The sequence below is a fragment of the Lytechinus variegatus genome, chromosome 13 (genome assembly GCF_018143015.1).
Source record: "Lytechinus variegatus isolate NC3 chromosome 13, Lvar_3.0, whole genome shotgun sequence".
NCBI classification, from domain to species: Eukaryota; Metazoa; Echinodermata; class Echinoidea; order Temnopleuroida; family Toxopneustidae; genus Lytechinus; species Lytechinus variegatus.
In genome coordinates, this window is record NC_054752.1 from 20,863,022 (window position 1) to 20,880,143 (window position 17,122).

At 37.0% G+C, this 17,122-nt stretch overlaps 1 protein-coding gene across 4 annotated transcripts in view; it reads left to right on the forward strand.

The window, feature by feature from the left end:
• The window catches only part of LOC121426625 (solute carrier family 23 member 1-like), a 31,150-nt gene extending 15,508 nt beyond the window's left edge, over positions 1-15,642 (forward strand). For all 4 annotated transcript variants that reach the window (XM_041622985.1, XM_041622983.1, XM_041622984.1 and 1 more), the window contains exons 2-14: positions 2,722-2,985; positions 3,917-4,074; positions 5,237-5,328; positions 5,832-5,938; positions 7,214-7,359; positions 7,834-7,957; positions 8,897-9,053; positions 10,111-10,364; positions 11,270-11,399; positions 11,595-11,744; positions 13,162-13,257; positions 13,689-13,898; positions 14,479-15,642. In XM_041622985.1, coding sequence (XP_041478919.1) covers positions 2,746-2,985; positions 3,917-4,074; positions 5,237-5,328; positions 5,832-5,938; positions 7,214-7,359; positions 7,834-7,957; positions 8,897-9,053; positions 10,111-10,364; positions 11,270-11,399; positions 11,595-11,744; positions 13,162-13,257; positions 13,689-13,898; positions 14,479-14,531 — 1,917 coding nt within the window. In that variant the 5' untranslated portion in view covers positions 2,722-2,745 and the 3' untranslated portion in view covers positions 14,532-15,642. The remainder of the gene's footprint in view (positions 1-2,721; positions 2,986-3,916; positions 4,075-5,236; positions 5,329-5,831; positions 5,939-7,213; positions 7,360-7,833; positions 7,958-8,896; positions 9,054-10,110; positions 10,365-11,269; positions 11,400-11,594; positions 11,745-13,161; positions 13,258-13,688; positions 13,899-14,478) is intronic.
• The last annotated feature ends 1,480 nt before the right edge of the window (positions 15,643-17,122 follow it).

The following is a 17,122-nucleotide window of genomic DNA, read 5'->3' on the forward strand; positions in this document are numbered from 1 at the left end:
CTGTCTATGTCTTCTTTTTAGCATGATAAGTTACGTTATCCTGCCAAGTCAACTTATATAGATGTGTCGACATTGTCAGCTACGCTGTCATGTTAAGCCGGCTTATATATAAAAGTAGAATGTCAACAAGCTGGGATGCTCATCGTGACGAAATTACATTTTATGAGTTGCCTTGTATCTCGTATCTCGCTATCATGGCTATGTCTACAAAACTGTAGGCCTAGTGTTTTATGAGTCAACATTGCATGAGAACATATCTTGCCATGTCGACATTTAAATACTATCTATACGACATGGTGTACAACATTCCAAGAAAGATGGCACATTTTCCCGAGGAAAATTTGACAAGCCCCAAAAAAGGTCTTCACCAAAAAATTAAAGGTAATTTCGTCCTCGGAAATTTGACAAACAAAGGGAAAAAAGAAAAGGTCCTCGCTTTCAAGGGGGCACAGAACGCCGTATTTATATTACATAATGTAATTATGCCTCTCAAGGGGGGGGGGGTGCACGGGCCGGATGTACCACCCCCCCCTGGATCCGCCAGTGGTAAAAATGTCTCTCTATCTCGTCTAGACGGCACTTTAAAGCTGTCATATTTTCCGGATTAATAATGTGGTATATCGTATTCATTTGCAAGTTTATGTCCATTATCAGAATTAGCGCTATCTAATCATATTTTCGCGTTTGAAAATATGTTGGTTTTTGTGTCGTTGAAGAACATTGTCTCTTTATTTGCTTTTGAAGCTATGTGAATGACATACGTGAAAAGGAGAAGTTTTGATATTTGTCGAGTCTTCGCACTTGAACACATTCATGCCCACTTTTATTGATAATCACGAATATGATGAATACTTCATGAAATACCCCCCTCCCCTTCTCTCTCTCTCTCTTACCATATTTGCAGAGGAATGACGAACCTCATAACCCTTTCATAAACCCAATTATGCGGCTAATAGCAGCATAATTTGGTCGTAAAATCGGAGGAGGACCAGAGTTATCCGCATTATTTTGATGCTGCTATCATCTGCATAATATCTGCATCAGGACCAGATTTTGACTTTATGAACGCATTTCCAAATAATGCGGATAATTGCCATGGTGCGGTCACAAGGTCATCCTTTTCCAACACGACCGCATCGGAGGGGGCGTGTCCAGTTGTCATGACGATTATCCGCCTTTTTCAGGACGGGCGCTCGTAAAAATAGTGCGGATTATTTTCGGAGTTTGTGAACGCAATTTTTATTGAATTATCCGCATTACTCTTAGGCGGCTAATTGGAGGATGGGTTTATGAAAAGGGTATCAGATATTATCATCGAGTGTCACGAATCTTTCCTCTCCCCATCTGTAGGGGAAGGCGGGGTAAGTTGTGACAGTTTTTGCTTTTTGCATGTTAGAATTGATATGATTAATAATCTTGTCGAAATAAGTACCTTGCCTTGAAATTTAATTCTTCTGAAATATTTTCCACCTATATATAACTTTCTTTCCCCACACTGAAAGTCATCGTGACCTTTGAAAAAAACGATGTCAAATGGCTCAACTTGCCCCATATATGGGGTAAGTTTGAGCCACCTTCTGGGGTAAGTTGAGCCACAAAAACTATGTACAAAATGTATGGGGGAGAACCAGCATGTCAATTTTTTGTTTTAAGTCTTTTCACTTGCTAATTCTCTATAAATACTAACATCCTGTAAAAGGAAAAGAGCAGTCATGTAAATTTGCTCCTTTCAGCCTGCATTTCAATCGATTTTTATGGTTTGTTTGTTTTTTAAGATACATTACCATAGGAATTACCATGGCTCAACTTGCCCCATGCTGTTTGGCTCAACTTACCCCAGTCCGAACTTAGTGCGATAATTTTGTATCCACACATTTATTATGCATCCATCATATAAAAGACTATGACAAGAATGAAGATCCATACCTGGACTAATAATGTTGTTATCATGTCTTTATTATATTTAAAGACGTGTGTGTTTATAAAGGACTTATCTATTTCACACTTTTTTTTACTTTTTTGGCTAAAATTCATATTTTCCCTCTAAAAAACTACTTTTTGTTTCAAAGTTGGAAACAATGTGGTGGGGTTAGGGGTTATGCTATGGGTCATCAATACATGACACCACCACAATGTCTGACTCATTCTTATTGGCCTCGGGCTGGTGGCTCAACTTGCCCCTATGCTCAACTTACCCCGCCTTCCCCTACTCGTAATATTCTTATCGTCAAATCACAGATTTTATTGGAGAGGGTCCACAAGACCAAGTCATGTTTACATTCACCGATTTTCCGCTAATTAGTCTGATCTTCAATATAAACACAAAAATGTCCACTTCAGTCTTCAGAAAACGCCCTGGTTGTCATTTTGACGGAGTAGAAGTCAACAATGCACCTTCGGACTCGTCTGATCTTCAATATAAACACAAAAATGTCCACTTCAGTCTTCAGAAAACGCCCTGGTTGTCATTTTGACGGAGTAGAAGTCAACAATGCACCTTCGGACTCGTTTTGAAGCTAAAAGAAATTAGCTTTTATTAGATTATGCTAAGCAGGAAATAATCTTGGTGAAGACAACCGTTGTCCACGGCCTCGTGGACCCTCGGTACAACGGAAGATCCCAAATTTGAGTCGTGACAACCACCCGGAAGCATGTGCCACGGTTAAAACCACCTGAAGCAATGTCAATGTACAATCTATTCTTTACCGTCTAAATTTTCAGGCTCACCCTCGCAGCCGCAAAGCCATGCAGAACGGTAAGGAAGTCGACCCCGCTGTTGACGGGATACACGTAACAACCATCTCCTCCCCGACCTCCTCTGCTACCAACGGAATGATGCCATCCACTCGTTACGAGGTGGAGGACGATGCGGAGGATGCGGCAAGGAAAGAGGCGGATGAAATCCTCGCTAAACTCAAGGGTGATATCTCGTACGGGATCGAAGACACACCGGCATGGTATACATCTATATTACTCGGCTTTCAGGTATGATATATCAATTGTTTATATTTTTGTATCTCTCTTCCATCCTTCCCCCTCTCTTTTATCCCTTCTCTCCAGCCCCCCCCCCCCCACTGGCGGCGGAAGCCAACAATTTTAGGGGGTACCACCAACATTCTTTGACAACAAAAAAATTGGTTATCAACCAAAAATTTGAGCGGAGACACAGGGAACAAAATTGCGGACAAGCAAAAAACAGGGGTCATCAGCAAAAAATTTAGGGGGACGTCCCACCACCTCAAATTTAGAGGGGACATATCCCCCATCTCCCCCCCCCCGCGCTTTCGTCGCCTATGCTCCCCCCTCTCCATTTCACTCATCTGTTTATTTCCCTTTATTTCAGCAGCCTATCCACTTATAATTGCATGGGGGGGGTAACAGGATCGGGGGTGGCACTGAAGCAGATGCATGTTCATTTTTGTCCGTCCCGCCCCTCTCAAAAGAGGCACCTCGGAATTCCTTGTCCCTTCGTCGATACGCCATGCCTTCCACTAAATTAGCATAGAACAGGGGAGCGTTTCTGAAAGGACTTGTCAGACGGTTTATCCGACTAGTCCCATTAATCCGACGGTTACTATAGTAACAGTGCTTCTCAACCAATCAGAATCCAGGAAAGTTGTCAGATATGACAACTTGTCGGACGAAAATATTGATGAAACGCCCCCGGGTCTCCGTCTTACGAACCAACCACATGGAAAGCCAGCAACGTCAACATCTAAAAGACATGTTTGTTCAAAATATTTTCTACATAATGATTTATATAAATATCCACTGTTTTTGGACAATTCAATGGGCTTTTTGTTTTCAAAGGACATTGATGGGCCCTGTTCTTCAGTCCATTCAAAATGTTCTTTGTTTATAACAATGCGTATAAAGAACTGTTCGGCCTTTGTTATCTGTTTCTTATGTATTCTAGCATTATTTGACAATGATTGGTTCGACTATCGCCATCCCGCTCATCCTCGCGCCGTCCCTGTGCATCAGCGATGACAACGTCGCCTTGGCCGAGGTCATCGCGACCATGTTCTTTGTGTCCGGGGTGGCGACCCTCCTACAAACATTCATCGGTAACAGGTAGGCGAGATGGACAGTGGTATCGAAAGAAGATAGTGATAATAACTATGGTACTGGTGGTTGCAGTAAAGTGTAATTTCGTGGTGATGATGGTAGTAATGATGGATATGATGATGATCATCATGATGACGATGATGATGATGATGATGACGATGGAGATGATGATGATGATGATGGTGATGATGATGCATGATAATGATGATGATGATGGTTGTGATGATGATGGTGATGACAATGATGATGATGATAGTGATGGTAATAATAATGATGATTATGATGACGATGATGGTGATGATGATGGTGATGATGATGATTATGATGATGATGTTGCTGATGACTATGATGCTGATGCTGATGATGATGATTGTGATGACGATGATGATGATGATGTATGATAATGATGATGGTGATGATGATGGTGATGACTGTGATGATGATGATGATGTTGCTGCTGCTGCTGCTGATGATGATGATGCTGATGATGATGATAGGATGATTATGATGACAATAACGACGTATGATGATGGTTATAATGATGATGGTGATGACAATGATGATGATTATGTTTTTTTTTGGGGGGGGGGTTAAGTTAAAGATGATGATTATCATGCTGCAAAGCTAAGTGGTAATGATGACAACTATACAATGATGACGATGATGTTAAAATTAACCTTAATGATTCGGATCACTTCACATCTACTGTAGATCGGATCGGATACCTAACCGATCGCTCATCTGGTTCTTATCATTTATATAGGTTTTAGAGGGGTTTTAAATGCTTTCATAAAAATTAACCTGTATCTCATCATACCTAAAATAATAATACATTAGGCACTAACTACGGTCATTTCCAAGCACACTAGTTTTATATTGATGGTTTATGAAAAAAATGAAATCATCAACAACATGATCAACAAATGACGAAATCGAATTAGTGATATCACAAATTCAAATAGGAGATATCGCAAAATCGAATTTTAGATACGTCATACGTCCAATGCACCTGAGTGGTAACTATCCGGTTCAGAGCGAACATCCGGTTTTACTATCAATCTCAATCAGCGTTGGCTTATTCTGAAGAAATCTATGTAACATAAATCGGGTTTCCACTAAAACACCGTCACTGTTATCATTTTTTTTTTTTAAATCTCTTCAACTTTAGATTACCCATCGTACAGGGCGGTACATTCTCGTTTTTAGCTCCCAGTTTTGCCATTTTAGCTTTGAAAGGTGAATGCTTAGCTCCACTTCCAGGTAGGAAATCCTTTTTAAAGAAGTTTTATTCTAGAAATGAGAGTAGAACTTCTTTTCTATGACTGTTCCCATTTAAAACAAAAGTAATTAAATTATTTTGATCATAGTCATTTACGTCAAAAGTGTCTTATTCTGTTAATGTTATGATCTTATACCCAATGTCAATTTATGATATTTAATTGATTTTATTTCATTTATTTTGAAAATAACAAGAAAGAAATGTAATGGTTTTATTTTTTTTTCAAATCATGGAGACAAACAGTTCAATGTTGTATTCCAATCATATCGCTTTGGATGATATTGTATTAATTCTGATGATATTCATTTTCTATGCACACACATCTAAACAGTTGCATTAACCGATAAAATTACACATCGTGATAATGCCACCAACCACGCCCCCCCCCTACTTGAACGTCGCTGAGTTCAGATTCTGAACCTCTGGGGATCATTAGTAACAGATTAAGACTGTGTATAAAAATAATAATTTTATATTTTTTTAGAGAATTCCACGGATGTGCCGCCTGAGGTGCTCGCAAACAGGACCGAGTTCTGGAGGGGGAGAATGAGGGAACTTCAGGGAGACATCATGGTTGCTTCGTGCTTTCAGGTATGATTACATTTTCTGGAATAGGCCTATTTCTCTCCTTTCCTCACTAGCAATTCAAAAGCCCCTTAACCGGTGGTGACCGGGGGCTTCAGACCCCCCCCCCACACACACACACTTCTCAATAAACGTCATAAACGTTAACAAACGTTTGCATAGCCAGAACACCACAACTAACCCTACACTTTGAGATTGTTCCGTGTTACCCGCAATATCCCTTGTCGATTATTGTAAACGCTCACTGTTAAACAAAAAAAAAATGCCTAGAAATCTCTGATTCCTATATATAGTGAAGCCGACTGACACATTTTCACTATACATTTTGTACTGTTAGATCTACATTGAGACTCAAGGGCGTAGAGATGGGAGATGTGGGAGCCCCCCCCCACCAAAAATTCCCCCCCTAAAAAAAGAAGACAAAGAGAGAAAGGGACTCCACCCTCTAAAGGGGAAGGGTGAAATGTATAATTTTCTGAATAGTATATGTCAAAATATATTACAATACTAGAATTTTAATTAAAATTTTGTTCACTCGCTTCGCTGGCTCGTAGCTTTTAAGAAATGTTCCTTATGCCATGTTTGGCCCCCTCAGAAAATTTTGCTAATTTCTCTACTGTTGACACAGTCTTGTCTAGATTCACTCCTTACCGAATAAATATTTTATTTAATGTCACTCCTTTTCAAGAGACGAATGTTGTACCTATTGATGTGATATAGTAAAAAAAATTGTCTAAATACACTTTTTATATGTTTTAGACTGTGAATTTTCATTCTTTTTCAAACGTACGAAATTCATCAAATTACATTATTCAAAACAACAAGGTGAGAAAGAAAATTTTGTGTCAGGTAGACGGCTTTATACTCCCGTTGTCACCCCTTCACTCAGTGGCGTGATGAGCCAAAAATTTTGAGGGGACGAGGTATGGCATATCGGGCAAAACTTATACAAAGTTGCGAGGGAGCGAAGCGAGTGAGGAAACATTTCGACATTTTTAAAACAAAGTCCAATGTTATGATAGATTTTGTCATGATATTAAGAAAAAATAAGGTTATATTTCACCTTTCTCTCTCCGTTTCTCTTTTTAGTCTTTGAAAAAATGGGGAGGGGCCTAGTCCCCACCCCTCTGTACGCCACTGTCTTTACTGGTTAAAAAATGCATATTTTTGTTTTATTCATTGGTCTATATTAATTTTATATTGACATGTCAATTTTCTCTATTCACTAGCATATCTATTTATTTGTTTATCTATTTATTCATGATTTTGTTTGATATCTAGGTTATCATCGGTATCACAGGAGGGATCGGGTTCTTGCTCCGGTTTCTCGGACCCCTAGTAATCGCCCCTACCATCGCTCTTATTGGTCTTTCTCTCTTCCCTGCTGCGGCTAGTTTTGCGGGTTCACACTGGGGTATAGCATTTTTGTAAGTACCGGAACACTCTTTTATTGTAAACGATGAATATAATGATGATTAATAACAGATATGTAAAGAAAAATATTAATTAAAAATGGGAGTTTACGAGATAAGACAGTAAACCCTCTATGTAAGTTCAGGAATTTTCATTTCTTATCTAATGATAATTATAATGATGATGATATAACACAAGACGTGTTAAGAAATGAGGAGTGTACAAAATAAGTCAGTATCCTCTCTGTAGGTACCCGAATTTCATTTGGTTTTTTAATGATGATATTGATGATGATAAAAAAGATATGTAAAACAGAAATTAAAAAAGGGTATGGAGTTTACGAAATAAGACGGTAACCTACCACTTTGTGTAATGTTTCTGTCTTCATTCAAATTAAGTTCTTATTTAATGGATTTTGGCCTTTAAAGATTTAGGAACAAACTTTCATTATTAACACACTCCCTTTTCTTGTTTTCTCTCCTTTGCAGTACTATTGGATTAATGGTCCTGTTTTCCCAGTACTTGTCACGTGCATACATCCCATTCTGTACATTTTCGAGATCGCAGCATAAACTTCGACTAGTCAAGATGTACATCTTCAGATTATTTCCTGTGAGTCACAAATTATGAGTCGATGTTGAGCTTGTTGAGCACAGTTTTAAATCAGCCAAAGCACGGAAGTTTTGAATAAATTTGTTGGTTGGATGAAATTTTTGTTTTGTTGCTTATTTTGCGTCTCACCCCATTTTTATATCTAAGTAGCATGAGAAGCAAATATGCTAAACAAATTTATGTACTCAAGAGGCTAAAGTCATAGGCAATGTAGATCGGTGGATGTTTCATAAAGCTATTCGTAAGTAACGAGCGACTTTTAAGAACGACTGGTCGCCCGCCCTTGTGGTAAATAGTATACACCTCATTGGTGATTGAGCGCGTAAAAAGGGATCACCAGTCGTTCTTAAAGTCACTCTTAACTTACGAACAGCTTTAATAAACGGCCCCTGGTCACTTTGACGCAATCAATATTGGCATACTTTAATCTCGTTCGATAGTCAATAAAACTGCAAAATGGCGAATCTTGATTTTTAAATATGATTATGCATCATTATTTTCATCGTATCATACTTTAATGTAATAATCCACATTTATTGCATGTCCTCTAGTCTAAAAATTAGGGGGACTTGGAAGGATTTTCTAAGAGGGAGTGCTAATTTGTAAGGAATAATTTGACTTGCTCTCCACCCCCCTCCCCCCAAAAAAAAGGTCTTCCCGAATGACGGTGATTGTGGTAAAGAACTTTTTTCGGGGGAGGGGTGGTTCAGCTGTTCAGCACTCTCACACTTTCCATGGCTATGTTAAAAAGATTGCCATTTATTTACCATTTTAGTTTAATACTTATGTTTTAAGTGAAGGAGGAGAAAATATTTCAGAAGTATTAGGGTTTGATAACATTCACATAAAAATACTTTATGTATGATTACATGAAGAAATATGATATTTCTGTATACATTATTTGTTATTTTAGTAAACCTACTTCTTATTTTCATTTAGGTGATTTTGGCGATACTTCTTTCATGGGCTTTCACCTACATCCTTACAGTGTATGATGTTTTTCCAGACAGTCCGGATGTTTATGGATACCCGGCAAGAACGGATATCCGAACTTCGGTTCTTCAAGATGCCCCTTGGTTTAGATTCCCTTATCCAGGTAAGTGCGGTGACAATCTTGAACACTGAGCAAACTCAAGAGACAACAAGAAGGCATGAAAAATTACTTTTGTCCCTATATACCAACTGTCGTGAAGTACACTCTAAAAACAGATCAGTAAAAATGACTACTTATAGGGTCAGCTGGATGCAACTGTTATTCTAGTCATATTTGACTATTTTATATTCGTATTTTACTAGAACAGAGTAATTTCTTACTAGAATATTATGTCAGAAATGTGCCTATCAGTGATTGCCATATTAGTTGCACCTAGCTGACTACTGGTGTAGTCACTTTGACTGATTTGTTTTAATAGTGTAGAAACATTATTTGAAGAGAACGAAACACAACATCAGCTCCGTTAAGTTTTGAATGTTGACAATGATCGGTACTTACTTTTTATCATCCAGGCATATTATGTTATGTTTGGACTGATTATTGTCAAATTATTAAGTTGACCCATGTTTACAGTCTACACTCTTAAAACAAATTAGTCAAATGACTAATTAATCGGGTAAGCTGGGCAATACTGTTCTTCTAGTCAGATTTGACTATGCATGTTATTATTTCTGACTAGAATATATGTCAGAATTGTGACTAGACATAGTTGCACTCAGCTGACTACTGATCTCGTCATTTTGACTAATTTGTTTTAAGGGTGTGGTTTCGTCACGTATCACCGCCCCTTCATGATGATGATGTGTAGTGGTGATGGTTGTGGGGGGCAATGATGTTATTGATGTTTTGATGGTGATGATGACGATGAGAATGACAGCGATGATGCTAAGCATCAATGTGGTGTTGATGATGGTGATGATGACAATTGGTTATGATAGTGATGGTGATGATAATGATGATGATGATGAAGATGATGGTGATAATTTTGACCATGTTGGTGATATAATTATGATGATGATTGTGATGATGATGATGATCATAATGATGATGATGGTGATGATGATGATGATCATGGTGATGATGATGATGATGATGATGAAAGGGATGGAAGTGATGAAGATGTCGATTATTTTACTTTTATTTCTCTATCTTTCCATAGGTCAATGGGGTCTTCCTACCCTCACTGTTGCCGGAGTCTTCGGCATGCTAGCAGGCGTTCTTGCATCAATGATCGAGTCTGTAGGTGACTACTACGCATGCGCAAGACTAGCTGGAGCCCCTCCCCCTCCAACTCATGCGGTAAATCGAGGTATATTCATCGAAGGCTTTTCGTGTGTACTCGCTGGAGCTATCGGCTCGGGGAACGGGACAACATCGTACAGTGAAAACATAGGCGCCATTGGTATAACAAAGGTTTGTGAGTTGTTTCCCCTTTTTTCCCTTTATATTTTTCAAGGGACGCGGCATGTGTCAATGTATGATCAATCTCATACAAAGGACAAAGTGATTAAAAGTCACAATTCAAAATCGTTATTAGTATAATTATATATTTAAAACCATAAAGCTGACTTTGTAATGATTAGACTATTATCAAAGGAGGTGACTTTTCCATTTCATCGGATAGTCGCCAGGTAACCCAACGGGAACTATAATTTTTATGGAACCCTCTTTACAAGAGGCCGGTTACACGACGAACCGACTAATGCGATTACGCGATAGAATGGAACCAGTCGAAGCCAAGGGGGTATCTCGGGATGAATTATTGAATGTTCACATTATAAACCTTTATTACCTACTCATCATCATGTAACAATTTGTTTGTTATTTTGATGCATCACAGACTCGGGGATTGCTGGTTTTCTGAGGTTTATTCAATTGGGATGGGACGGGGATGGGTCACTGATGGTGACTGGATAACTGATACACAATCAATTAAAAGTAATGATAAAAAATGTCCATTTGCAAATAGTATTTGTATTTATTTGTATTAATTTATTCTCCGAAATTCACAATAAAAAAACATAAGTGTACAAATGAACATATAAAAGCAAGATATAAAAGTAACAAGTTAGAGCAATCATTTACAAAGAAACAACAATATCAAAGAGACATAAGATTAGTGAGATCGGAAGGACACCCAGTTCAGCTCTGCCCATAGACAGTACTATTCTTCCATGGGGTCCAAGGATTAAAACACAAGTAATAAAGATAATTCGTACAAAAATCTCATAGAACAAAAAGGAAAAAATAGTATGCATTGAGGTTTACAGATTTTATCGCCCGTACACCCTTTCTCCCTGTTATTTTACTTGTTCCAGGTTGGTAGTAGGAGAGTAATTCAAACCGGTGGAGCAATCATGGTCCTGATTGGATGTCTACCGAAGTTCTCAGCCATCTTCGTCACCATTCCTGATCCGATTGTAGGAGGGATGTTCTTCGTTATGTTTGGTAAGCCTTCTCGAATTGTTTGTTTTTCTTCATTACAACTTTTAGAAAGACAAACAAAAAGTATACTTTAAAGGTAATTTTGGATCAGAAATTCACATTGTTTTAATCAGTTCGCAGTGGTATCATGCAGCGATCTCTCAGATATACCATCAACCAAAACCATGTTGATTTTTTTTCATTTATTTTGTTTGACAGGCATGGTGGCAGCGGTGGGCTTATCAAACCTTCAGTATGTTGATCTTAACTCCTCAAGAAATATCTTCGTTCTTGGCTTTGCCATATTTTCTGGCCTCTGTGTGCCGAGTTGGATCGAGACTGGAAACAACAGAGATTACATTGCCACAGGTATAGGCCTGTCATATTCCTGTTTCTGTGGTATTGGGTCAGATTGAAGTCAAACTTATTTCAATTTAAACTGCTTCCTATTCTCATAACAGTGTGCCATATATCGAGAAAATAACCTAATGAAAAAAGACGTGACCAGAAAACGAGTCGTTTTGACTCGGATGATGTTTATTTCAAGCTACCGCCACGTATTAGTAGAAGGTTAACTTTATGCAGATAAGAGTATGCACATCGTTGATGTATGTGTGCTGTACTTTATCAATAGTGAAAATGGACTCCAACATAAGTTATTTCATTCAGGTGAAATAAACATTTTGACGAGCCATTTGAACTAGATCTGATAAAATTGTATTCTGATCCATTTTTCTTGAATAAAAAGAAGATTTATCTTAGTCATTCAAGTCTTGTGCATGCCTTAGAACATAAAAGTTAGTAAATAATTCTATTTGAAAAATTATACAACACTGTTTTATTATAATGAACCTTACAGAAGTTGTTTAATAGTTTAAACAATCATACTCAATTTATTGAGAATTATATATAACAAATTAAATCCGTTGTTAAAGATTTTATACACTTGTTTAAACCGATTAAACAACTATTGTAAAGTTCATAGCCTAAACAGCTATGAATAAGATTTTCAATCAACGATTTTACTGTGTTGTATAAGTCCATGGCAAATCATAATTACACAGACCTACAAAAATTACAATTCTAAATATCCAGCGTATCCCTTAATGTTACACTTCACTCGTCTTGCTCTTTTCAAATGGGTTTTCTTTTGAATATCTTCTCTAACACGAAAAGGAATAATGAAGAAGTGGTTTGTACTACAAAATCGGAAATTATCTGATTAACATAAAAAAACACATCCTGAAGCTTTCCCATTATTGTGTGCTCATCGGAGTAAAATCGTGTGAATGAACATTACGCTATATACACTCTAGGAACAAATCAATTAAAAGAATGACTAGTTAATAGGGTCAGCTGGGTGCAACTGTTATTTTAGTCACATTTGACTATTTTCAAGTAGTATTTTACTAGAACAGAGTAATTTCTGACTAGAATGTGTCAGAAATGTGACTATCAGTGATTGCTATATCAGTTGCACCCAGCTGACTACTGATCTATTCAATTTGACTGATTCTTTTAAGAGTGTACAGTCATAAAACAAATTAGTCATATTGACCAGTATTCAGCTAGGTGCAACTGATATATCTAGTCACATTTCTTACATATATTCTAGACAGAAATAACTCTGTTCTATTGTAAAATATGACTAGAATAACAGTTCCATCCAGCTGACCCTTAACTAGTCATTTCTGACTGATTTATAGTATACAGTCATGTCAGATGTATGTCCGTTCTTAATATTTTCCGAAATGATTGTCAATCCTCCTTTTTCCTTATTTTCTAGGCATCCCTGAAATAGATCAAATCATCATTGTTCTCCTCAGCACCAGTATGTTTGTTGGAGGTTTCTTTGGTTTCATCCTCGACAACACTATACCAGGTATGTATCTCTACACTGTACAAACAAATCAGTCAGTTGACTAGATCAGTCAGTTGGGTGCAACTGATATGACTAGTCACAATTCTGAAGTATATTCTGGTCAGAAATGAATCTGTTCTAGTAAAATACGACTAGAAAATAGTCAAATAAATGTGAAACAAAAACAAAGTGTCAAAACAAAAGTATGATATTTTGCCTGTAGGCCTTACTCGGAATGTTAACGAACTCGTGCTTAGTTTTTTTCTTAATTAGCTTTGCGATTTCTGGCAAAAAGCGCTTTATAAATCCAGCTATTGTTATTAATATAATTATTAGTATTTCTAATGACCTAAAAGAGGTTGTACACCGTTTAAATTCAATATTTCAAAGAAGATATAAAGTGGGAGAGACACTGAAAAGAAGATTTCTACGCGGTTATCATCCTTTTCCAGGAACCGCAGAGGAGAGGGGAATTGACAAATGGCAACGCATCACCGGAGATGGGGAGGCTGGCACGGTCAACGAAAGGGTGTCTGAACTCGTTAACAAGTGCTACGAGCTCCCGTGGCTGTTGACGCAGATTGTCAATAGGGTACCCTGTTTCTATTATTTGCCATTCTGCCCGAACTTCGTTGGTTGCTGTAAACGACGGAAACGATCTGGTAAATGAAGAAGTTTTTATTTTTTTTTCTTTTTCTTTGTAAGTCAATTCCGTTGTAAAAAAATATGCAAGGATAGTGCAATGATTTTTGTGAACTTCTCCTCTGCCTTTCTCTCTTAAGTGTCATAATCGCCCCTTCCTGCGCACTTTCCTCCCTCTTTCTCCCTCCTCCTACCCCCCTCCCTCTCTCTCCCTCCCCTTTCTCTCTCTCCCTCTCTCTTCTCTCTTATCTGTCAATGTCTCTTTCATTTGATTTGACTTGATTTGATATTCTGCATACATTTTCATAACATACCAAATGTATTCAATACCGTTTTGGTAGCATGAATCATTGATAAAATTGTATTCTAAAAATTTCCAAATAAAAAGGATCTACTGTCAAATTATATCATTCCCCATTTATTGGAGAAGTACCGTCATCGTAAGTAGATATACAGTCATGAAACAAAATGTCCTTTTCATCCCTCGCTTTCGTTCAAACTTCAAAGTACTTATTTGATTATTCACAATAATAAAATTTCTTAATCTTTATGAGTTTGGTGGCTTTCCTCATCCCAATTTCGCTTTCTTTTCTGAATTAGACCCGGAACAACCAGAAGCCATAAACGCCGTATCTACTACAACACCACTTTGAATCATCTTCCAACATGCTGATAGATAAAACAAGGTATTCTTGCTCGTGTCCAACGTAGAGGGCGGCTAATCGCCAATGGTCATCCACCGAATTGGAAGTTTGCGAAGGATTTTAGAACAGGGCGGGTCGACTACTGTTTGATATTTAAGCAGGCCAATATTAACTTTATGACAACATATTATTAAAATATATTTAAACTTATCTTTAAAAACAGGTAGAGTCAAAGACCAAAATAATGCCTATTTTCACCCTTCATGAAAACTTTCGCTATTGCTCTCTAAATTTATTGGAAGTAAATCAGTATTATTTACGACAAGTTGATAGGGTTTTGGTAACTTATTGCAAGTTTGGTTTTATAATTCAAAATTATTGTGGCATAATCATGTTCAGATTAAGGCCTTAAGAGAATAACGATTTTGGAATCAATCATAATTTATTACGATCAAGCATTTTGAGGCTGATATCAGCATGAAATTGCACTTGTTGGATGATAAAAAAATAAGATTTCCACTCTTTTTTTTCTAAAAAAACAAAATGGTTTGATAACTTGTGGAGTAGATGTCTGTGATTTAGTTTGTAGCATGGTAATTATGATCACAGGCCACTTTTTTTTATATATATAATCATGATAACAATCATTTATTCCCGCTTTGTCTTTCACATTTTAAAATGAATCACCCTTTTGTTGTGATGGAATCGGTGCCATTTTTATGAATTTTGATATATATTTTTTTATGTTTTATGGAACATTAATTTTCATATAGGATGTCAATTATGCACAAAAAATTATGTATATCCTTAGAAGTCAATTATTTCAAATAGGTTGCAATGTTTCAGGGGCGAGTATATTGATTTTAATGCAGTGAAAATAAATTATTTTCCTAGAGAAAATGTGACCCCCTCCTTTTGGAAAATCATAGATCCTCACCGACTTCTTTCGAACCTTATCTCTAATACCAAAATTATATGCAGCCCGATGTACTGGCTAAGATTGATAATAATAATAATAATACATGAGATTTGTATTGTGCATTTTCCATCTTCATTAGATGCTCAAGGCCCTTCAGAGCAGAACAACAAAAACTATTTCCATTTAATGCATGCATGTCTGAACAATAAGTCAATGTCTATAAAAAAAAAACACTCTGGCCCGTATTCTGATAGCAGGTTTAACTTAAACCCAGGTTTAAAGTTGTGGTTTAAGTATGGAAAGCCAAAAGTATCAAAATTTTGTATTAAGTTGAACGTTTCTCGTGTTTTCTATGTTCTTTCCGGATTCATCCATGGTGAAGACAATAATCTATTTATATTTCCTAGACAATTATAAATGATTTGAGAGCCAAATGAGCTGAAATATGATATCTCTACCGTTAGTGATTTATGTAACAATTGGCTATCCATACTTAAACCACAACTTTAAACCTGTGTTTTAGTTAAACATGCTATCAGAATACAGGCCTCTGAGTCTTACACTCTTAAAACAAATCAGTCAAATTGATAGACTAGAAGTCAGCTGGGAGCAACTGATATGGCAATCACTGATAATCACATGTCTGAGGTATATTCTAGTCAGAAATAACTAAGTTCTAGTAAAATACGACTAGAAAATAGTCAAATATGACTAGAATAACAATTGCTCCCAGCTGACCCTATTAACTAGTCATTTTTGACTGATTTGTTTTTAGAGTGTATACAGATTGAGAAGAATATGCGTGCATCATGAGTTTTTTTGTGAATGTGTTCAGGTGGGTGTTTCATAAAGCTGTTCGTAAGTTAAGAGTGGCTTTTAAGAATGACTGGTGAACATTTCTTACGCGCTATCACCAATGAACATAATTATCATCATTTTACCACAAGAATGGATGACCAGTCGTTCTTAAAGTCGCCTTAACTTCGAACAGCTTTATGAAACGCCAACCGGGTGGTGCAGGGGTATTTCAGGGGACAACCAAAAGTGAAAGTTTTTTATTTTGTCGCTGAGGTAGATATAATTACACGACCCAGCATGCTTTTATTTTTGATATTATTTTATATTTATTTATTTTTGATATTATTTTTTGATCATATTTCCTTTTGTCTCCGCTACTTGAAAAATAGAAGGTAGTTGTCGCCCACTGTCCTATGTGTTATGCTGCCCCCACCTGACCTTGAAGATTGGCTCAGTAAAAAGCCTCTCTTGTATTTCAAAAGTTGCTGGAAAACAATAATAAAATGATAATATAAAGAAAACATTGTTTACCTATGTTAACGATAGAAATGTCTTCCTCAGATGGTAAGTTGATTAAAGTTGTGTGTTTATTCGTGGCGATGTGCTATGTTATGTCGAGGGATAAAATATTTTTATACTATCATTGCCCATCGTTTTTCATGTTATATTCTTGAAACCACGAAAACAGTTTTGGGGGTGTTTTTTTTTAGTATTGGTATGTTGTGCAAGTTCATAGAGCTACATCCCCTTTCCGAATTGATTTTTTTTATTGAATTGAATGTTTCTTCGAATCTGTACTTAGTTTTCAAATATGCAGGTGTAATGTTTGCTAAACATCGGAATGACCTCCTTAACGATTTGCATGTGAAGGAAAACAGTCATT